At 35.3% G+C, this 23,779-nt stretch overlaps 2 protein-coding genes and 1 pseudogene across 9 annotated transcripts in view; 2 read left to right on the top strand and 1 right to left on the bottom strand.

Annotated features, from left to right (window-relative positions):
- Nucleotides 1-5,838, top strand: part of INTS2 (integrator complex subunit 2) — a 52,418-nt gene extending 46,580 nt beyond the window's left edge. For all 7 annotated transcript variants that reach the window (XM_082860165.1, XM_082860169.1, XM_082860170.1 and 4 more), the window contains 5 exons: nt 1,509-1,760; nt 2,100-2,207; nt 2,340-2,445; nt 3,424-3,600; nt 3,704-5,838. In XM_082860165.1, coding sequence (XP_082716291.1) covers nt 1,509-1,760; nt 2,100-2,207; nt 2,340-2,445; nt 3,424-3,600; nt 3,704-3,873 — 813 coding nt within the window. In that variant the 3' untranslated portion in view covers nt 3,874-5,838. The remainder of the gene's footprint in view (nt 1-1,508; nt 1,761-2,099; nt 2,208-2,339; nt 2,446-3,423; nt 3,601-3,703) is intronic.
- A 3,359-nt stretch (nt 5,839-9,197) lies between these two features.
- Nucleotides 9,198-23,779, top strand: part of BRIP1 (BRCA1 interacting DNA helicase 1) — a gene marked incomplete at both ends in the record, with an annotated part of 196,385 nt that continues 181,803 nt past the window's right edge. The window contains 5 exon segments of the mRNA XM_082860172.1: nt 9,198-9,293; nt 10,964-11,075; nt 12,708-12,881; nt 20,387-20,514; nt 22,075-22,194. Coding sequence (XP_082716298.1) covers nt 9,198-9,293; nt 10,964-11,075; nt 12,708-12,881; nt 20,387-20,514; nt 22,075-22,194 — 630 coding nt within the window.
- LOC309975560 (cytochrome c oxidase subunit 7C, mitochondrial-like) lies at nt 10,062-10,453 on the bottom strand (annotated as a pseudogene). Its single transcript has 2 exons — nt 10,433-10,453; nt 10,062-10,268 (listed from the first exon to the last, which is right to left on the bottom strand). The product of its transcript is annotated as a cytochrome c oxidase subunit 7C, mitochondrial-like (transcript).

Raw genomic sequence — 23,779 nt, 5'->3', positions numbered from 1 at the left:
ATTAGAGTAATAATATAGGTCCACAATCCCTTATCTGTAATACAGAAATCCAAAAAGCTATGAAAACTGAGGCATTTTTTTTGGTAATTCAGTTGGCAGAAAAACCTGACCTGATATGACCTTGTTTGTGTCAAAACTTGACCTGAATTGATGTGAAGCTATTTATGGCCTTTATCCCACTTAATATGAATGTTGGTATGTTTTGTTGCAGAAATATTAATACATTTGATTACAATGTACTGCCTTAGTCTCTGCTGGAGGTGTTATATAATATTACAGAAAAAAAAAATCTGAGTTCTAAAATAAATCTGACCCTCAGAGTTTCAGATAAGGGCTTGAGGATGGTAATAGCTACCATTTATATAATGCTTATTATATGGTGGATGCTATTCTGAGTTTTTTATGTATATTAACTCATTTACTCTTTACAACCAACCTATGAGGTATGGAGTATTATCTCCATTTTTACAGATTAGGAAAACGAGATCCAGAGAGGTTAAGTGACTTGCTCAAGGTTATACATTTAGTAAGTGGGGAAGCTGGGATTCAAGCTGGGGGAGGCTGGCTCCAGAGTCTATAAAAAAACAAACAAACATAAAACAGTAACAACCGAAAACCCATCAAGAATGATTATAAAGTTTACTTTATAAATGATTATAATGTAAGGCTAACCTTAGTTTATAATTAAGTTATTAAACAGGTAGATGGAGTAATTGTTTTCTTCTATCCCAGGCAGTGGCAGTCTTTCAGAGATGCATATTATGTATTCATTTTCTTTTTCCTTCTTCCTGCTAGATGCAAGTGATTATAGCTCTCCTTTATAGGCAGGGGCATTAAGTAGATCACCCCTCAAGAAACTACTTTTCTATGAAATGGCACTCAAGCTTGTAGACTGAGCAATAATGAGTTGTACAGTTGGAATGGATGGTAAGGCAGAATCTTTCCAGAGCCTTAAAGAGCCTATCTTAAAATTAAAAGGAAAAAGAGCTTTGGGGAGTGACTTTTAGGCATTAATTATTAACCACCATCTTCAGAGGTGAGAAAAAGAGGGGAATACAAGATAGGATCCTGGGAGAAGTAGGAATTTAAGAGGAAGGAAAGGAGATTCCAGTAGAAGTCATTTTTTGCCCTAGGGCCTGTTTTGGATGACACCGAATTCGAATACTCTTGTAGTAGATGTTCTTAAACTCGAGTTCATGTATCTGCCTTAGAGGTGTGTGACCACTCTGAAATTATGCCATATGTTGCTGTGTTTACATATGTTAATTTTTATGCTGAGAGGGTATACAGTTTTCTTCAGATTCTTAAGAGGGTTCATGGCCCTGAAAAAGATGAGAACCACTGGCCTATAGATTGTTCACTCTTTCTCTTAGAAGTACCTCTTTGCTTTTTGTTCTTAAAGAAACAGTTATTTTTATCACATGTGTTCATGTGAAAACAAAATCAAATTTGGTTTTCAAACAAACTTCTCAGAAACTTCTTAAATTCACTGTTTTATTTGCTTGTAGGATAGTGCAGCTGTCCAGATTCTCTTGGAGATTTGCTTACCTACTGAAGATGAGAAGGCAAAGCGTGTCAATCCAGACAGCTTGCTAAGGAATGTTCAAAGCGTTATTACTGCCAGCACTCCAACTAAGGGAATGGAGGAAGGAGAAGACAATTTGCTCTGTAACCTTCGAGAAGTTCAGTGCCTTATCTGTTGTCTGTTGCACCAAATGTACATTGCGGATCCCAACATTGCTAAGCTTGTTCACTTTCAGGTCTGGTTTCAAAGAATGATTCTTTATGGTTGAACTTTATTTCGGGGGTAGTTTTGAAGTACTAAATTAATAGGAATCATTTAGAAACTGGAGGTCACGCAAATGATCATGGTCCTTTGCAATATGGAGAAAAATTTGATTTCAGCCTAATAAAGTGTTCATAGAATTTATTTGTATTTTAGTGCATCAGAGAGGTGAAATGCCAGGAAACATGTAGGGCATTGTAGCTTTCTGAGCAACTGTTACATAAAGGAAGTGAAACCTTCCTTTATATTTTTATCTGTATTTGACTTGCAGCTATTTTATTTCTAACTTTTCCCCCCTTTCTTGTTGAGATAGGGTTATCCATGTGAACTTTTGCCTCTGACAGTCGCAGGTATTCCATCTATGCACATCTGTCTGGATTTCATACCTGAGCTTATTGCACAGCCAGAACTTGAAAAACAGGTAATGAGCATTATGGAACTTTAGGAGAATTTTGATCTCCCTTTAATCTTCTAGTTATATAAAACATTTTACAATTTTTAATACTTAAAGAACTTCTTCAAAAACATGTAATATTTGGATTTTGTGTTACAGATATTTGCTATCCAGTTGCTTTCTCACTTGTGTATCCAGTATGCATTACCAAAGTCACTCAGTGTGGCTCGCTTAGCTGTCAATGTCATGGGAACTCTGCTAACAGGTGTGTAGCCAACCGACATCAATAACAAAAATTTCTAACATAAAGTAGTACATATTTTTTCTGACTTTAGTGATACCATGTTTTCTGTGTCACTAATAGTTATGCCATCTTTTGAATTATTCTTTTTGAAAATTTTCCTATGACAAATGTGATGTATAGTGTAGAGGAGATGAGTAGGTAGGCAAATTGTATCTTTCATTTTTGTGAATGACTGTATATAGATTTATAGTAAATATACTAAGCATTCCACATTTTACAAATGGAAATCAAGTCTACCTTCTGAATATAATTATGTCAATAGAAAACAAGTTACAATCTATTACAAATGCTTAGAATTCAAGAAAAATATAATCATCTGTATAAATAAGAGATAAATAAATAAGTTGTTTCCTTAAGTTCTAAAACATACCCTAACATTTTAACCACCTTCTAGGTTGTTAAGTAAAATGGTATGAAAATAAACTAAAAGATATGAACTATAATTCAACCTTTAAAAGTTATGGCTTAGTCAATTTCATATTCTTAGTGCTCCCATAATAATCTATTCATTTATCTTTCCATCGTATTCACTTCATGTTATAATTATTTGCAGTGGTTAAGATCTTACACTGCCTGAGTTCTATCCCAACTCCACTGCTAACTGGAGTTGAAGAAGCTTCTTAATCTCTCTAAGGTTTATTTAAGAGTTTCCTCATATATTAAATAGTATCATAGAAATACTTTTTTCATTCATAAGATTGTGGGAATTAAATGAAACAATGCATGCAGTGCACCTATCACAGTGTTTGGACATAAGCATTTATGTGTTGGATGATGGCTGACTACTAGATTATGAGCTCCCTGAAGGCAGGGGCTGGCCATGTCTTAGAAAACTTAGTATCCTCAGCACAGAGCATGGTGCTTAGTATATTGTATAGGTCATGTATGTTGAATTTGTATCTGTAAAATGAAAAATTCTGTTTTATTTCTTTCTAACAGTTTTAACACAGGCTAAGCGATATGCTTTTTTCATGCCAACTCTGCCAAGTTTGGTCTCTTTTTGTCGAGCATTTCCTCCACTGTATGAGGATATTATGTCTTTGTTGATCCAAATAGGGCAAGTCTGTGCCTCTGATGTTGCCACTCAGACAAGAGACATCGATCCGATTATTACGCGTAAGTAGTAACTTATTTTCAAGAGTTGTTTTAATATCTCAAACAGAAAGGCCCAAATCCTTTCCAGATTTCTTGCCTTATTTATTTTTCCTTATGTTTTTAGGCCTTCAACAAATAAAGGAGAAACCAACTGGATGGTCTGGAATCTGTAAAGATCCATCTTACAAAAATGGACCTAGGGACACTGGAAGCATGGATCCTGATGTACAGCTCTGTCATTGTATTGAAAGCACAATAATTGAAATAATAAACATGAGTGTTAGTGGAATTTAAGAAAAACAAAAACAAAAAAAACTTAAAACAAAAAAATGAAGCTGTTTTGCTGCATATACCCAACATGAATTTGCATCTTATAACAACTAAACTGAATGAGAACAGTAACGTCTTGGAATCACTAAAACGATTCAATTCAACATGAATACAATTTAGAACTCTCTTGAGAATTATGCTTGCTTGTATTTGATTGGCAGTTCTTTGGATCTACTTTGCTGGTATGTTTTTTGTAGCAGCTGAGCTTTTTCTGTTGGGAACACATTTAAGAAACTCATTACTGGAAAGTGAATATGGCCTTGTATTAAGCTTTTGAAGTGAAAAAAAACTGCCATGCCTTTGATTTAATTTCTTATAAAAATAAGTCTGTGGGTAGCCCTAGTATTTACCTGTCAGCTAGTAACAGAGTATATTGATGCAATGATGAGAGGGAGAAAAAGGGAAGGGAGAATTCAGGAAAAATTAGGAGTTTAGATACCCAAATAGAAACCTCTAAACTTGCAATGCAAGTAAGAGTAATGCAAGATGGAATTCCTTTTCTCAAGAAATAGTATTGAGAAAGCTTTAAAAAAGGCAAGTAGCTTTTTGTGAATGATTTTCATGGAATTACAGATGAGGATTTTAAGATTTTACATATTTGCTTCAATTTTTACTAATATATGAAGCCATATGTTTAAAGAGATACTTGAATAATTTGGAATTTTAAGATACTGGTTTAAAAGTGTTTACAGAAACATCTTTGTGCAGAGAAGAACCTGAAAGGATGTCTCATTTAGTTTTTTTAAAGTTTATTTTTATAATGGTCAGAGGGGGGAAATACTTTGGTATCTAAAGTTTAGAGCAATAAAACCCACTGGATTAAAGAGTTCTTGGTTTGTCATTAGGATTATAATTCACATCATAATTCTAGATTTTGAAGTACAAAAATATATACAGTGTTTGGACCACAGGAAAAATTAAAAAGGGGAAAATACTGTGTTGTGGAAGGATTTTGCAGTCCTCTTTTAGGAATGTCCATTGATTAGGTAGATGCATTCAGATAACCCATAATCCTCATTTTTTTCTTTCTTTTTTTTTTTTTTTTTGGCGGTACGTGGGCCTCTCACTGTTGTGGCCTCTCCCGTTGTAGAGCACAGGCTCCAGATGTGCAGGCTCAGCAGCCATGGCTCACGGGCCCAGCTGCTCCACGGCATGTGGGATCTTCCCAGGCCGGGGCATGAACCTGTGTCCCCTGCATCGGCAGGCGGACTCTCAACCACTGCACCACCAGGGAAGCCCCTCATTTTTATTCTTAATGAAGTATCCAGTGTAGAAGGTACTTCTCTTTGCTTTCTGAGATATACCTGAATGAACCCCCCCTTCCCACCCCACTTGAAACAGACCTCTTCACTTATAAAAGAAATAAGGCAGGCTAATAAGAAAGTGTGGTTTTTAAGAAAAAAAATTTAATTTCAACCTTTTCACTAGCAAATAGTCACATCTTATTTTCCTTCTGTGTAAAATGGGATTACTGCTGGCCCTACCTCATAAGGGTATAAGAACTAATTTGTATCTGTTTCAAATCATGAAGTGCACAGTATCAATGATGAGAGTATTTATAACTTTTATTAGATGCTTAAAGTTCAATTAAGTAATTTTGATGCAAAAAATAATAGCGTACACTTAAAAACAAACTATAAGAATTTTCATATTTTTAAACAAGGCAGTTTTGTAGTCTTTTAAAATTAAGTACAACTGCTCCTGTTTTGTTTTGTTTAAACTGAGGCTTTGGAATATCTTGTGTGAGTAGGTAACCTCTAGGAATTCAGAAAAGGTTTTCTAACTAAATGCTGTGCACATTCCTGGATCAATTTTCAAAGACTGGTCAAAACCTGCTGTGTTAAAATAATAACATATGCTGTTTTTCATCACGTTTGTTGATGATGTAAATAAAATGTGTAAATATATTAGTAAATGTTAATATTCATGTATTTTAAGTTAAGGTTATAACATTTGTCACAATGTGATTTTTTTTTATTCAAGTGAAAAACAGATGTTTGCAGCTATTTTGAATATTGGTTTATAAACATTCATATTCTTTATCAAATGAACTTGTAGCTTTTTGTGTTTCATTTCACCACTGTTAACCTGAAAGGAACAGTTCAAGGGACTGGAATCCAGGACTTTCTGGCTCCAGAAACTATGTGTATCCCTTTTTGTTACGCTACATACATCAAAAGGCAATACAAGGTGAGAGTCAGTTGAGAGCCTTAGGAATTCAGGAGAGGAAAATCAGAGTAGTTACCCTGGAGCAGTTACTTAAAAGATTTTGATATTTAAAAAAAATTGTAAAAGCAGAATAATAATTTGAAGGTATTTGTAAGGATTTATTTTTATAAATTATCTTCCATAGCACTGTCTTACCAGTATTTCATTTTTTTGTACTTTCCCTTCATCTTTGTTTATGCATATGTATTTTCACATAATGGAATTCCATAATACCCAGTTTGGCATCTGCTTTTTTTTCATTTTTTATATGGAAATTTTTTGCAAGTTGTTTGGTTTTTATAATTATTCTATTGGCTCCAGAATGACTGAATTGATATAACCATCTCCCTATTACTACTAGACTGGGAAGTAAATGATTTTTTTCCGAACAGAATGGGCACTATTATCAACTGAGGTACTATTTCCTACTTTTAGATTACTTCTTTAGGGTAAATTTCTGAGCCTGAGATTACTAAATTAAAGGGTAGAATTTATTTTTATGATTGTACGTTGTCATTTTGGGAAGATATAGTAAAACAAAGTGAGGCAAACAAATCAACTCGCCTTTTGCTGCTCCGACCTGCAGCAAATCTCTGTCCCAAACTGGTTTCTCGGGATGTGAGAAACTGTCTCAGGTTTTGCTTTTGGGGGGCACTAGTATTTGAGCCAAGTTTAGGCTAGAGTTTAAAAAAAAACCCAACAGTTTCGCGACATCATGGTTAACTCCGTACCTCTGAGGAAACTGAAGTGTCCTTGGCAAAGAATAAATTGGTCTTAGGAGGGACAGAAGGCTGACAAGCCTTAAAGGAGGTACTGGAGACCTCGAGAGCGTTTCTCTGGTTGAACGTGGTATCTGAGAAAGCCTTGACTATCAGGAGATTCTGTAGCCAGCTGTCATCGAACCTTTTCGCCTAATTTGGCTCAGCAGTCTGGCAATTCCCTCCTGGGTCTTTTTGATACTCTGGCTTCCGGAAAGTTCAGAAGTTTGAATCGGGTGCCCCTGAGGAATGCTGAGAGAACTCGGCGCGGCTTAACGGTGATTCCTCTTCGTTGGTCTACAGACCTTAAATGTGAGACTTAAGAGTTCCCAAGAAAACTGAAGCACGGATTAAATAACCGGTTTCAAAAAGTCCAACGGAGAACGCTCTTTTACTTTAAATCCCTGGGCTCTGCGGAAGTCCATCACTCTCGAGGCAATCGCCTTCCGGTGCCGCCAAGTAGCTTGGGCCCTTCCTTACTGCGGGGGCTTCCGTTGGGCGCCCCCTGACCTCGAGCCGGGATTGGTTGCTTGGTTTCTCGTCTTGGCGGGGATTGGTTGTCTGAGCTCGCCCGGTGATTGGTGCTGGGAGTCGAGGGGGTGGGAGGCGGGAATTCGTCTGCGCGGGTGTTGTGGAAGTGACTGATGAGAGCTGAAGGGCCGAAAAGGTAAAGCGGACGCAAGCACGCGACCGGGCCCGGGAGTCGCAGCCAGGTGAGGAAGAGGGGCTAGGACCTTTCTTCTCTACCAGGTCTCCGCTGTGGTTGCTCGCAGTTTTCAGCTTCCTTTTCTCCCGTGAGTGCGAGTGCAGTAGGCGTTGTTTGGGTTTTCCCTCAGGGCGGGCAAGTCTGTCTGGCGGGAAGGGCGCGAACTCGGCCAGGAGAGTGCCTTCTGCTTTCGTCCACCCGCTTTGCAGGCCCGTCGGTTGACTGGATCACCAGGGCCTCGGGGGTTCCAGCTTGCCGAGGGAGGAGGGAATGTGAGGAAGAAAACCTGGGGAGCGGGGAGACTGCAGCTTACCTCCTTGGAACAGAGGCCTGTTATTAGCCCCGGGCCCCGCGTTACCTCGGGGCAGGAGGGGGCGACGGCGGGAGCCTGATCTTGGTTTGTCCTTTATTCAGTGTGTGGGGAAGCTTCCCCATTTTGAGATGAGTGTAGCCGCAACTGGGGCGGGGTCGATTGGTTTCTAGGTTATATCTGAGTTACTAGGCCAGCCTTGAGCTGTTGGTTTAGATTTAGGGGTGAGATTCCACCAAATTTCATCCTCAGAGCTTCACAGAAACACAAAATGTTAGAACTGGAAAAGACCTTAGAATAGTGGTTCTTAACTTCTTTGGGAACACGTAAGCTTTGGTGATGGTTGTTATTGGCTTCATCATCTGTTGAGTTGGTATTTTAACCATCTCTCCATCCCCAGATCGAATTTACCTTTTTATCACCATTGCAAATAATTTTTCAGTTGATAACGGTGTATGTCATCTTCCCTCAGTTTTCAGTTATTTCCTTAGGATATATTTCTGGGTATGAGAAATCTTTGGACTTTCTCTCTAGAAAAATGCAGTCATACACAGAAATTTCTGCATGCAGTATCAAGAGATCACAGTCTTTCAATTACATCTGTGGATCCTAGGTTAAGAGAAGGTGGTTTACAAGAGGTGGGGATTAAAGTAGATCACTTCCTCTGTATCAGATGCTGGAGTTGAGGCACATTCTGTACATTACCTTATTTAATTCTTAAGTCAGTGCCTGGCTAATTTTCATAAAAACCCTATCAGGTGGATATCTCTATTTCACAGATGAAGAAACAGGCTCTGTGAGATTCACAGTGAAATTCAAATTTAGGCTTGCCTTACTTCAAAGTCCATCTTCCTTCCATTATACCCTACTGACCTTTAAATAAGAATTATTGAGCACCTACCATGTGCCAAGGCACTTTGTTCCTTACAACAATTTTTAAATTATGGATTTTTACAGATAAGGATCTCAGTCTAGAGAAGTGAAGAGACATGATCAGGGTAACATATCTGAGTTGTTGTCAGAACCTGATGTAGAAACTGTTTCCTAACTCCTCGTCCACAGCTTTGGCAGAATAAGGTTACAGATCCAGATTTGTTAGATTCCAAGACATGCTCTCAACCACTGTGATTTATAAGAGTATGAAATCCTTTTACTTCCATTTGTTTTGTTTATACATTTATTAATTCCAATTTTTGTTTCTAGACTTCTTTCCTAGTCTTAGGTATCTGTTTTTCTTTGAATGGCTTTGTTTCAGTACTGACTTTGATTTCTGTTGCAGTTAGGAATCTGAAGTAAACAGTAAAACATGATGTCTTCAGTATGTTCTGAGTATACAATTGGTGGGGTGAAGATTAACTTTCCTTGTAAAGCTTATCCATCACAGCTTGCTATGATGAATTCTGTAAGTATTGTTCAGCAGTTATTTTAAGTCTTTATTAAGATACAGATGCTTATAATTCATAACATACATTGAGCCTGTGACTACATTTTCTCAGATAGTAAATGGATTGAAAATATTTGCTGGGTTCATTGAAGAACATCTAACCTTTGGAAAAGTAATACTGATTGCTGCTAAACTGTATATGTCTATGATTAGGAGGTAAAGGAGAACATCCTGAAAAATGTTCTCAGCTCATTTAGAACTTCTGTTTACTTTACTGAATTACTTTGAAATAGAAAGTATTTACTATCTTTTACACAGACTACTATACTTTGCACCATAATTTTTTTGAGATATTTCAATCATATAGAAAATTAATATACAAACTTGAGTAAACCAACTTACCAGCTTTGTTAAATCTTAATATTTTGCCTTATTTACTTTATACCTTGTTTATGAGTAACAAGATAACTAATATCCTGAATTTGTTATTTTCCTTTCCTAGCCATGTTTTTATACTTTTATTGCATATGTATGTATCCATAAACAATATAGTGTATACTTTACGTTTTTATAACTTTGCACAATGATATGATATTATACTTATCTTTCTGGAGAACTTGATTTTTTTTTTTTTACTTAATATTCTTCTTCTTATTATTATTTTTTAAGGATTTATGCCATAAGTTTTTTTATAGACATACCTAGTATGTTGAGTTCAAGAGTTGGATCCTTTTTTCAGAGAGATTGCACCTCTTAAAATGCTCCTCTTCATATTTGTTTCATGGATTAGTTTTTGAGCAGTTGGTGTCTTACTATAAAGAAAGGAGAAACAAATCCTGATCAGAAGTACAAAGTCATTGTAACTAGTAATCGCCCCTTGTTTTCCACTGAAAATGGTAAATTCTTCCCTGGACCCTCCTCATAGTGGCTCCTATGGACCACAGAGGTTGTGAACCTCCAGATGCTCTGTCCCAGCGTAGTGCTGTTGGAAGCCTGTGGAAGGTGCAGAGACTGAAGGTGGAAGAAATGGCAGCAGCACACCAAGCCCTCCTTTCCTCACGACCTTGTTCCCTTGTCTAACATTATTTTTAAGATGTAGCCCTATTGATTGATAACTCATTTTCACTGCTGTATGGTATTCCATTGTATGAATATACCAGAATTTTATATTTGCCCATTTTCCTCTTGATAGACATTTGGGTTGTTTACATTATTTTGCAATTATAAACAGTGCTGCTATGAACTTTCTTATACATGTTTCCTTGTGTTCCTGTGGGAAAGGTTTTGGATGTTTACATAGGACTGGATTGCTGGAGTTCAGTATCTTTAACTTTACTAGAAATTGATAATTTCTATACAGAGTGGTTGTAACACTCCCACCAACAGTATCCCCCATTAAGTTTTCATCAAAGATATTAATGTATTCTAGTTTTACAGAAATGATGGTGCTTGCATAAGTAAGGCACAAATTGCTTTTCATTTCTTTTGTGCTTGGTATGGTTTAAATCTAACAGAATTTTAGGGAGAGATACAAAGGAATAAAGTCTAGATTTAACTAAATTCTAGTTCTCCTTTCTGCTATTGCTCTGTTCCCTGAAGTGCATGCAACTTTACTTCTTGTTGTTGTATGGAGAGAGACTTTAATGAGATAAGTTGTTGAGTTTTTAAAATTGTTTTTGTGTCCATAGATTGTCAGAGGATTAAATAGTAAGCAGCATTGTTTGTTGGAGAGCCCCACAGGGAGTGGGAAAAGCTTAGCCTTACTTTGCTCTGCTTTAGCATGGCAGCAATCTCTTAGTGGTAAGTAGTTGGTTGATGTCTTCAGGTTGCTTATTGGGACCTGAAAAAAAATCTAATAAAGTACTTTTTACCCAGAATGATTCAGCCATGTTCTAGCTAATTTATTCTCTTTTAAGACATTTCTTTATAATCAGTTATATATCTTCCAAAAGAGTTTCAATATAGCAAAATATGTTCAGTTAATCCTAAAATAATTTTGAACATAAGATAGTCCTTTATTTGATGATTCAGCATGTATATAAGAATCTAGGATTTTATTTTTATTATTTTTCATAATACTGATTATGAAAATAATTAGATGATAATTTTTATATAAAAGTTGCAGGAGATGGGGCTGTCATGATTATATAGCATATCAATACAAATAATTGCTTTTTTTGAGTAAATCCTTTAATATAGCTGCTTATCTCACAACATTAGAAAATGGAATACATAAAAAAGAAAAATTCTAGTTGACCTTTCTACTTGTTTGGATGCCAGATAAGCAGAAGTTTATTGTAATATTGTTTTTATTAATTCATATGATTTCCCATAGCTTTATTGGCTAGCAAATGTCTAGTTACTTTTGTGAAAGACTATCTAATATACATAATGAATCTGAAATACAATATTGGTCACATTTTAGTTACATAATTAGATGACTCTGTCCTAAAGTATTAGGAGATTTTAAAGTTAACCATGGGTGTATATGTGTATGTATGTATGTGTGTATATATATGTACACACATATATATGTTTTTTGAAAAGAAATAGTTGTGTTACTGGTAAGACTATTAAAAATAAAGAGTAAATATTTTATAAGCTTTTGGTTGTCCATTTTGTTTCTTATTGATGTTTATCTTTGGGGAAAATGAGATTATCTGTTAATAAATTTTTAGTGGGAGACTCTGGAAAATAAAATTAGTAGTATTTATGTAGTGCAGATGGGAAAATAATGTCAGTACTATTTATAGAAAATAAAATAAATTATTCAGCTTTTATATATCTATGAGTTGTATATTTATACGATGTAGGCACACAAAGAACTATTACAATTTTGTATTATATTTAAGTATTGAAAATTACCTGTTTAATTTGAATATTGACTTTAAAATGTATTTTGATACATGTATCAGAAATGATATCATGAAACATGTTTTTTGAAATAGAAGTATAATGTGGGAATAATTTAACGTTATGTGTTTACATTATTATTTTATATTGAACTTTCAAATTTTTCATTTAGGGAAATAGCAGTAATTAAGAGTATAAATAATTAAGAATATACTTTAGGTATACTTGGTATTTTAATATATCTCAATATAAATGAATACTCGAGTGGTTGTGCCTCTGTTACATTATTAATCTTTGACTGTTATTAGATTATTGTAAATCATGTAAATTGTTGATAACTTCTCTATAAATGTTTCTGGCATAAGTGTTTCTCACCTGTCCTAATTTGATGCTGCAGGATGGGTGACCAACTTGTCCAGATTTGCCAGGTACTTTCCTGGTTTTAGAACTGAAATTCTGAATCCTGGGAAACCTCCCAATCCTGGGCAAAAAATAAGGTGGTTGCACACCCTAGCTGAAGAGGAAGATTAGTGTTTTTTTAATTAGAAATATTATAAATAGAGGTTATTTCATTTTTAGGGAAGTCAGTGAACGAAGGCTTAAGTAAAAAAGCTGAAGTACCATTGTCGTGTTGTTGTACATGCCATTCAAAGAATTTTACAAACAATGACGTGAACCAGGGAACTTCATATCATTTCAACAGTCCAAGTATACCAACTTCTGAAAGAAATGGCACTTTGTCAACTTGTCAAGGTAGTTTATATTTTGTCTGGGTCTTTTGGTATCTGTAATAGGGGTCTTAATTATTGCTGTTATGAGACCTAATGTAGATAAATTTGGTTAGCATAATTGGTTATGTATTTCCACTTAATTTCTCTGGAATTATTTTGAATAATGCATAGAGTGGTCAGAAATCCTTGGAATATTTTATTCTTGGCCTCACTTTTAACTGATTCAGACATCTTGCTAGTTTAAATCATTTTTGAGGAAGCAAGGCAAAATAACTGATATTCAGAAATTGATGTTATTCGTAAGCAGTATTAATTATATGTCAGAATTTTATAAAACATTTTGATTTGTATTGTAAGGCAAAATCTAATTAGCCTCATTCACTCTTGATAAGTTTGCCTAGACTTCCGAGACCAGTATCCTATATGAGAATGAGGTATGTTTCAAATATGATCCTTAGATGTTCTTACTAGATTTATTTAAGAGAAATGTGTTATCAATAACATAAGACTATTAATTTAAAGAATATTTCTTTTGCTTTGACTGTATGGAAAAGATTGACCATTACTTGCCTAAGCCAGAAACCTAGGAGACATCCTGTACACTTTGCTATTCCTTATTCCTCCATGCAAATCTCCACCTCCATTGGTAACTTCCCTAGTACAAACTACCATTTGTTCTTTAGACCGTGTAATAACTCCTTTCCTGCTTTCACTCATGCCATTCCTTAACTAATCACTGGCAGGGAGAAAAGAGGTTGCCATGACTGGCTTAAGTCTAAACAGTATCCACTTCCTAAAATCAAGGATCCAGTTGTCTTCCTCTAAAGCACATGACTGTGTGGAGGATGGTAGCTGCTTGAACCGAAGTGTGATTCTTTTAGGAATGAGGAAGAGGAAGAGGAAGTGGAATAGATGCCGGAGAGGTGACCAATAGTGTTGTCTACTCGGTTTTGACCCTTAACATTTTTGGCTTTCTTTCCGAACATTCTTTCAAAGGGTCATGCTTTCTGCTGCCTTCAGAGCCTTTGCTTGTGTTAGTGTCTCTTCTGAGGAAAATTTCATCTTCAACTTGTCCTGCTCTTCCTTTAGCTCTCAGCTTAGATATCACTTCTTTAAGGCAGCCATACTGATCTTTCCGTCACACTACATTTGGTTTCCCTATTATATTCTGTCATCTCACTGTGTACCTCTCCTTCATAGCACTTGTTACAATTTGTATTATCCACGTGTCTGTGTGCATCTTTTATTAATCTCTGCTTCCCCTAGCAGACTGTATACTCCATGAGGTCAGGAACTGTGTCAGTTTGCTCGCCATTGCATACCTAGCAGTGCCTGGCATATAGTAGGAGCTAGATAAATATTTGTTGTATGAATGAATGGAATTGTTTTTAAGCTAATTATTAATATAAGAACTCTTGGCTTATAATGTTAATGTACAACCTGTATTTTTTTTTAAAGACAGCTTTACTGAAATATTCTTGATATAACAGACTCTATATATTTAAATGGTACATTTTGATAAGGTTCGACATAAGAGTATTTCCCTGAAACTTTCACTAACATCAAGATAGTGAATATATCCATCAGCTTCAAAAGTTTTCTCATGCCCCTTTATTATCCCTCCTTTCCACCATTTTATAATTTATCCTCCCCAAACAACCACTCAGTGTTTTCAGTCACTGTAGATTAGTTTGCATTTTCTAGAGTTTATATGAATGAAATAATACAGTTTGTATACTTATTTTGCCTAGCTTCTTTCACTTAACATAATTCTTTTAAAATTCATCCATGTTGTTGCATGTATCAACAGTTGGTTCTTTTTTATTGCTGAGTAATATTCTATTGTATGGATATACTGCAAATTGTTTATGCAGTCACCTGTTGATGTGTATTTGAGTTGTTTCTAGTTTCCCGTTGTTACAAATAAAGCTGCTGTGAACATTTGTGTATAAGTCGTTGTTATGGACATGTGCTTTCACTTTTCTGGGTAAATACCTAGGAGTGTAATGACTGGATCACTTACGTTTAACTTTAAGAAACTTCAAAAGTGTTTCCCAAGGTAGTTATGCCATTTTACATTTCCACCAGCAGTGTATGAGAGTTCCCATTTCTCTGCATCCTTGCCAGCACTTGGTATGGTAAATCTTTTTAGCCATTCTAATAAGCTTATAGTGGTACCTTATTGTGGTTTTATTTTGCTTTTCCCTGATGACTTGTGATGTTGAGCATATTTTCATGTGCTTATTAGCCATTTGTATATCTTCTTTGATGAAATGTCTGTTGAAATCTTTTGCCTGTTTATTGTTTTTTTCTTATTGTTAAGTTTGGGATTTCTTTATATATTCTTGAGTACAAGCTTCTTTTTTTAATCAAGTATAGTTTTAGGTTTTACTTTTAAGTCTAAAGAGTAATTTTTATATACGGTGTGAGATGTGGATCCAAGTTCGTTTATTTTGCGTATGAATATCTAATTTTTCATCAACATTTATTGAAAAGGCTACCCTTTGTCTGCTGCATTGCCTTTGTGCCTTTGTAAAAATCAGTTTTCAATACACTTGAATTTTAATATAATTGTGAGTTAGAGTTGTTTAGAGTAGTCTCTTCAAGGATCAGATGGGGTAAATCTGGGTTGTATTCTGATGCTCTCTTTACATTTTTAAGTAAATTCTTTAAAAATATAACCTAAATACAGAAAAATGCACAAATTCTATGTGTATAGCTTGATGAACTTTCACAAAGTAAACACACTTGTGTAACTACCACTAGATGAAAAATAGGACATAGCCAGCACCCCAGTGGCACTTCTCATGTTCTTTTCCTGTCACTATTCTCTCTCTCCACAGGTAGTAGCTATCCTCCCTCTGTCACCATTGATGAGTTTTGCTTCTTTATAGAAATGGAATTATATCTGTACTCTTGTGTCTGTCAGCTTTTACCTAACATATTTCTCAGATTCATTTGTGTTGTATATAGCAGTAGTTCTTATTGCTGTATTTTGTGGTATATAATAAATTATATACCATAATTTATTATTTCATTCTACAATTGTTAGACATTTGGGTGGTTTCTAATTTTGGTTATTAAAGCTATTATGAACATTCTTGTTCATTCTGGTACAGATAGGTAAACACTTTCTATTAGATATAGATCTAGGAATGGAATTGCTGGTCATAGTGTATGCATATGTTGAACTATAGTGGATACTGCCAACGTTTTCCAAAATGGTTGAACCAATTTATTCATCCCCCCTGCCCCGACTCTACATCTAGTAGTATATGGAAGTTACATTGTTCAACATTCTTTTTTTTTAAATTTATTAATTTAATTTATATTTTATTTTTGCCTGCGTTGGGTCTTTGTTGCTGCTCGCGTGCTTTCTCTAGTTGTGGCGAGTGGGGACTACTCTTTGTTGCAGTGCGCGGGCTTCTCATTGTGGTGGCTTCTCTTGTTGTGGAGCACAGGCTGTAGGTGCGCAGGCTTCAGTAGTTGTGGCACGTGGGCTCTAGAGCGCAGGCTCAGTAGTTGTGGCACACGGGCTTAGTTGCTCCGCGGCATGTGGGATCTTCCCGGACCAGGGCTCGAACCCGTGTCCCCTGCATTGGCAGGCAGATTCTTAACCACTGCACCACCAGGGAAGCCCCCAGCATTCTTGTTATCACTTGATATTCAAGTCTTTTTAAGTTTTAGTCGTTATGGTGCCTGTGTGTTGTTCTCGTGAATTTTAATTGTTATCTCTGTGGTAACTAATGAGGTTGATAATCTTTTTTTTTTAATCTTTATTGGAGTATAATTGTTAGTTTCTGTTGCACAACAAAGCGAATCAGCCATATGCATACACATGTCCCCATATCCCCTCCCTCTTGAGCCTCTCTCCCATCCTTCCTATCCCACCCCTCTAGGTCATTGCAAAGCACCAAGCCAGTCTCTCTGTGCTATGCTGCTGCTTCCCACCAGCCAACTATTTTACATTCGGTAGTGTATGTATGTCGATGCTACTCTCACTTTGCCCCAGCTTTGCCCTCCCGCCCCGTGTCATCAGGTCCATTCTGTATGTCTACTTCTTTATTCCTGCCCTGCAACTAGGTTCATCAGTACCATTTTTTTTTTTTTTAGATTCCATATACATGTGTTAGCATACAGTGTTTGTTTTTCTCTTTCTGACTTACTTCACTCTGTATGACAGACTCTATGTCCATCTACCTCACTACAAATAACTCCATTTCGTTTCTTTTTATGGCTGAGTAATATTCCATTGTATATATGTGCCACATCTTCTTTATCCATTCATCTGTCGATGGACATTTAGGTTGGTTCCATGTCCTGGATATTGTAAGTAGTGGAATTGCTGGGTCATATGGTAGTTCTACTTTTAGTTTTTTAAGGAACCTTCATGCTGTTTTCTATAGTAGTTTTATCCATTTACATTCCCACCAACAGTGTAGGAGGGTTCCCTTTTCACCACACCCTTTCCAGCATTTACTGTTTCTAGGTTTTTTGATAATGGCTATTCTGACCAGCGTGAGGTGATACCTCACTGTAGTTTTGATTTGCATTTCTCTAATAATTAGTGATGTTGAGCATCTTTTCATGTGCCTCTTGGCCATCTGTATGTCTTCCTTAGTGAAATGTCTATTTAGGTCTTCTGCCCATTTTTTAACTGGATTGTTTGATTTTTGATATTGAGCTCCAAGAGCTGCTTGTATATTTCCTTTGTCTGTTGTTTCATTTGCAAATGTTTTCTCCCATTCTGAGGGTTGTCTTTTTGTCTTGTTTATGGTTTCCTTTGCTGTGCAAAAGCTTTTAAGTTTAATTAAGTCCCATTTGTTTATTTTTGTTTTTATTTCTGTTACTCTAGGAGGTGGGTCAAAAAAGATCTCGCTGTGGTTTATGTTAAAGAGTGTTTTTCCTATGTTTTCCTTTAAAAGTTTTATAGTGTCTGGTCTTACATTTAAGTCTTTAATTCATTTGGAGTTTAGTTTTGTGTATGGTGTTAGGAAGTGTTCTAATTTCATTCTTTGACATGTAGCTGTCCAGTTTTCCCAGCACCACTTATTGAAAAGGCTGTCTTTTCACTGTTGTATGTTCTTGCCTCCTTTGTCGTAAGTTAGGTGCCCATATGTGCATGGGTTTATCTTTGGGTATTCTATCCTGTACCATTGATCTATATTTCTGTTTTTGTGCCAGTACCATACTGTCTTGATTACTGTAGCTATGTGGTATAGTTTGAAGTCGGGGAGGCTGATTCCTCAAACTATATTTTCTTTCTCAAGATTGCTTTGGCTATTGGAGGTCTTTTGTGTTTCCATACGAATTGTGAGATTTTTTGTTCTAATTCTGTGAAGAATGCCATTGGTAGTTTGATAGGGATTGCATTGAATCTGTAGATTGATTTGGGTAGTATAGTCATTTTCACAATGTTGATTCTTTCAACCCAAGAACATGGTATATTTCTCCATCTGTTTATGTCATCTTTGATTTCTTTCATCTGTGTTTCATAGTTTTCTGAGTTCAAGTCTTTCGCCTCCTTAGGCAGGTTTATTCCTAGGTATTTTTCTTTTTGTTGCAATGGTAAATGGGAGTGTTTCCTTAATTTCTCTTTCTGATTTTTCGTCATTGGTGTATAGGAATGCCAGAGATTCCTGTGCATTAATCTTGTATCCTGCAACCTTACCAAATTGCTGATTAGTTCTAGTAGTTTTCTGGTGCCATCTTTAGGATTTTCTATGTGCAGTATCATGTCATCGGCAAATAGTGACAGTTTTGCTGCTTCTTTTGCAATTTGTATTCATTCTATTTCTTTTTCTTCCCTGATTGCTGTAGCTAGGACTTTCAAACTATGTTGAATAAGAGTGACGAGAGTGACATCCTTGTCTTCTTCCTGATCCTAGTGGAAATGCTTTCAGTTTTTCACCATTGAGTGTGATGCTTCCTGTGTGTTTGTCATATTTTGTCTTTATTATGTTGAGGTAGGTTTCCTCTGTGCCCATTTTGTGGAGAGTTTTTATCATAAATGGATGTTGAATTTTGTAAAAAGCTTTTTCTGCATCTGTTGAGATGATCATATGGTTTTTAATTTGTTAATGTGGTGTATCACATTGATTGATTTGCATATACTGAAGAATCCTTGCATCCCTGGGATAAATTCCACTTGATCCTGGTGTATGATACTTTCAATGTGCTGTTGGATTCTGTTTGCTAGTATTTTGTTCAGGATTTTTGCATCTATGTTCATCAGTGATATTGGTCTATAATTTTCTTTTTGTGTAGACTTTTTGATGATGGCCATTTTGACTGGTGTGAGGTGATATCTCATTGTAGTTTTTCATTTTTTTTTTTTGGCCACCCTGCATGGCTTTGGGATTTTAATCCCCCGACCTGGGATTGAACCCCGGGCCCTCGGCAGTGAGAGCGCAGAGTCCTAACCACTGGACCGTCATTGTAGTTTTGATTTGCATTTCTCTAATAATTAGCGATGTTGAGCATCTTTTCATGTGCCTCTTGGTCATCTGTATGTCTTCTTTGGAGAAATGTCTGTTTAGGTCTTCAGCCCATTTTTTGATTGGGTTGTTTGTTTTTTTGATATTGAGCCATATGAGCTGTTTGTACATTTTGGAGATTAATCCCTTTTTGGTTGCATCATCTGCAAATATTTTCTCCCATTCTGCAGGTTGTCTTTTTGTTTTGTTTATCATCTCCTTTGCTGTGCAAAAGCTTTTGAGTTTAATTAGGTCCCTTTTATTTTTTTTTAACATCTTTATTGGGGTATACTTGCTTTACATTGTTGTGTTAGTTTCTGCTGTATAGCAAAGCGAATCAGCTATATGTATGCATATATCCCCATATCCCCTCCCTCTTGCATTTCCCTCCCACCCTCCCTGTCCCACCCCTCTAGGTGGTCACAAAGCACTGAGCTGATCTATGAGTCTGCTTCCCGCTAGCTATCTATTTTACATTTGGTAGTGTACATCCATTTGTTTATTTTTGTTTTTATTTCCATTACTCAGGGAGATGGATTGAAAAAGATATTTCTGCGATTTATGTCAAAGAGTGTTCTGCCTGTGTTTTCCTCTAAGAGTTTTTTTATAGTATCCCATCTTACATTTAGGTCTTTAATCCATTTTGAGTTTATTTTTGTGTATGGTGTTAAAGAATGTTCTAATTTCATTTTTTTACATGTAGCTGTCCAGTTTTCCCAGCACCATTTATAGACGTCCCTCTTGAAAGCATATTTCTAAAAATGTTTGCTGTGTCTTTGTTAAAGTATACTGAGCAGTAAATAAGTGCTTTTAAAGATGTTTAGCATTTCCTATTTTAAACTATGTTATGAAGTTTTTAGAAATAAGTCTTAACATCTTTTTTAAAGTTGAAGCATAGTTTATTTACAGTATTATCTTAGTTTTGGGTGTACAGCATAGTGATTCAATATTTTTACAGATTAAAGTCTTACATCTTGATTTCAATTTTTTTCTAAAAATATTACCTAAATGTAAGTTATTTATACTGATTTTTTATGACTTCTTATATAAGACTCTCCTGAAAAAACTACACTGGCTGCAAAGCTATCTGCTAAGAAACAGGCATCCATGTACAGAGATGAAAATGATGATTTTCAAGTAGAGAAGAAAAGAATTCGACCCTTAGAAACTACACAGCAGGTAAACAGTTTATTGGCAGTGGAATAATCCCATTAGTTATAGCTGAACAAGGTAGTCAAGTATCAATCATTTTTCAGTGGCATCTGTAGAGATTATTTTGGGTAGTGTCAGATGTGAATTAAATGGTAAATTATTATAATTTCATTGTATAGAGTTACTCATTACAAAGGAGTTTATTATAGTAAATTATTCATAGTAGCATGTCATTAAAGTGAAACTGAATGGTGCTTTCTTATATATAAGGAATTTGACAATAAAATATTTACTTAAGGCGTGTATCAGTAACAGAGCTACTTGGTACTTTTTAACTCCTCTGTTGTTTTTATCTAATAATGGCATTTTCTTTTGGCTAATATACCTCTGATATGAATATTTAGGTCATAGATACTTTTGGTATTGATAGTTTTAATGTAATGACAAGGTTTACTGTTATTTATTGAGTTTTTAATATCAATACATTATAAAATATGTTTATTTCTAAAAATTATTGAAGAACCAAAATTACTAGAAATTTTAAATGAAATGTTTTCATAGGTGAAAACAGTGTTTTCTCATAGAGTTCATGGCATTGAGGTAAGGAGGATGGACTTTAATAGACTTAGTTACAAATAAAAAAGATTATTAAATTAACATGTCCTTTTTAGATAATTGTATATTTTTAATTGAATATACTCAAAAGGTATTTGCATTTTTATGTAGTTTTTCTGTTCCATTTACAATCTTTATTAACTTCCATGATTAAACCTTGTTTTTAGAAATAGAATGAAATCGTTTTCTAGTTTTATATTTGGAAAATCACCAATTACAAATGAAGTATCTCTAGAGATTTCTTTCCCACAAAATGTGTACTTAGAGTTGGATGTTGTGAGGTAGAGCTCAATGTATAGCATTTATTCCCTGACTTCATTGGCTCTCATTTCTTTTTTGTAGGAATGGAATTATCGACAGAAATGCTTCTTTTCCTCTTTATAATTTAAGTAAATAGGTTTTGGCAAGTAAGAAAAAGCATAGATAGTTTGGAAAGAAAACAGTGGTGTTTATAAAAGAAATTTAGTCAAATACAATTTGGATTATCAAATATCTAGTAAGTAATATAATAATAGTAATCAAGTAATTTATTTCATCAGGTAGGAAATAATGAATATTTACATTTAAAGTTTTTATTCTGTGTTTTTTTTTCAATTTAGAATAAGGTTTCCATTTTTATTTACTTTTATTTTCCAATTAGATATGTAATTGGACTTTGCCATAATACTATTCTTGGTATCCATATGGTGGGACTGTTTTATGGGAAGATCATTTTACAATGCTATAGTTTTGCCACATCATTAATTAAAGCTATTTTGGTCGGAATTTGAGAGGTATTACTGTATTCTGTTTTATTTAAGTCTTATAATAAGGTGCCTATTTGTTTTTAGAAACTTTTTGATTGTTGCCAGTGAGAAATAGTCATTTTTTTTAATGCTGAAAACATGTTATAGCTATTCTGATCTTTGAGAGCAACTAGCCTCATCAAACTTCCTAGTTACAATAAATTTTATTTTGGTTCTGTATTTACAGATTAGAAAACGTCATTGTTTTGAAAAGGAGGTACACCATTTGGATGCAAAAGTTGTTTCAGGAAAGACCACAAAACTCAACTCCCCATTAGGAAAGATAAACTCCTTTTCTCCACAAAATGTATGTATTTATGCCATTGTTCAGTTTAAAGAAGGAAAATGTGGAATTTGCTAAATCCATTTTTGAAAAAGATGAAGAATAGTGTAATCAAAGAAGAGTAGAAAACAACTCAGAGGTGCTAAGTGCTGTCACATGTCTTCTGCTGTGTGAGATGGTAAACCTATGCTCTTTGTGCCCCAGTTTCCTCATTTATAAAATAAGAGAATTGGACTAGAACGAGATCTGAAAGTTTTTTTCCTCTTTTACATTCTAATGTTTGTGAACTCTACTTCCTAGAGTTCTTTCAGTGTCCTTAGGGCATTAGTTCTCAAAGGAGTGGTCCAGGGAGCTCTGGAGATTCCTGAGATTTTTTTCCAGATAGTCTGTGAGGTCAAACGTATTTTCATAGTGATGTTAAGATGTTACTTACCTTTTTTTTTTTTTACCGTCTTTGACATTTGCACTGATGGTACAAAAGCATAGGTTGGTAAAACTGCTGGTGCTTTAGCACAATAAGGGTAGTGGCATCAACCTGTATTAATAGTTATTTTTTTCACTGTCGTTAATGCACAGTTAAGAAAAGCCAGTTTCATTTAAGTCCTTGATGAAGCAGTAAAAATTACTAATTTTATTAAATCTTCACCCTTGAGATTTTTAACATTCTGTGTGAAAAATAGAGTAGTTTTCGTGAATCACTTTTGCATTCAGGAGTAGGATGGTTTTCTTGAGGGAAAGCACTTATAGGATTGTTTGGATTGTGAGCTGAACTAGCCACTTTTTTCACAGAACATTGTTTTTACTTGAAAGAATAACTGAGACTAACTTCGGTAATTCTCGAAAATAAACAAAGTGAGCCTGATAAAATTTGAGTTTTCAGTGAAAAATCAGAATTTTGAAAAATTGTGTATACTACTGTGAGCTTAGCAGTTTTCTGATACTTAAAGACTGATGATATTTATTGGTGGTGATATTGTATACGTGACTTTTTGATATTGTATAATGAAATATGTTTCATTTATATAGTTTTATATAAATGGAATCATGCCTGGAATTTTTTATTGAATTCCAAATATTGTGAAGTTTACCTTGTTGGGTACTGGATATTATTGTATTTCTATAAGTACTCTTGAGTTTTGCTCTGGGATGCAGTTAAATTACTTGGAATCAGCTTGATCCTTTTGGTTCGTGCTTTTAGGATTTGTTAGGTAGGACCTGAGCCGGGTTTAGTTTTGGGCTACCTCAGTAGAGGCTACCTCCTTTTGAGTCCTCTACCTAATGCTCCATGAACTGTGAAGTTTTCCAGCCTGGCTGGTGGGAACAGGCACTGTTCCATGCTGTCTGTGAGTGTCTCATCATTTCAGGTGGTTCTTGCCACTATCTTGGATTGTTTCCTCATTGGCATGTGCTGATCAGTACTCTAGTAGATACTTGAGAGGTCCTTCTGCAGATCTCTGGAGTGCATTCTTTGTGCAGCACTCTCCATTCTGCTTTCTTCTCTGTGAACTTTAGTCTTGGTGTCCCTGGACTCTCAGCAGTGTCTCTTCAACTTGGGTTTGCTGGACTATATCTGGGTTCCCCTTCCCCATGCCGCAGCATGCAAACTCTC

Source organism: Leucopleurus acutus, assembly GCF_964270905.1.
Source record: "Leucopleurus acutus genome assembly, chromosome: 19".
Classification (NCBI taxonomy): Eukaryota; Metazoa; Chordata; class Mammalia; order Artiodactyla; family Delphinidae; genus Leucopleurus; species Leucopleurus acutus.
The sequence above is the reverse complement of the archived record's forward strand: the minus strand, read 5'-3'. Positions and strand labels throughout refer to the sequence as shown.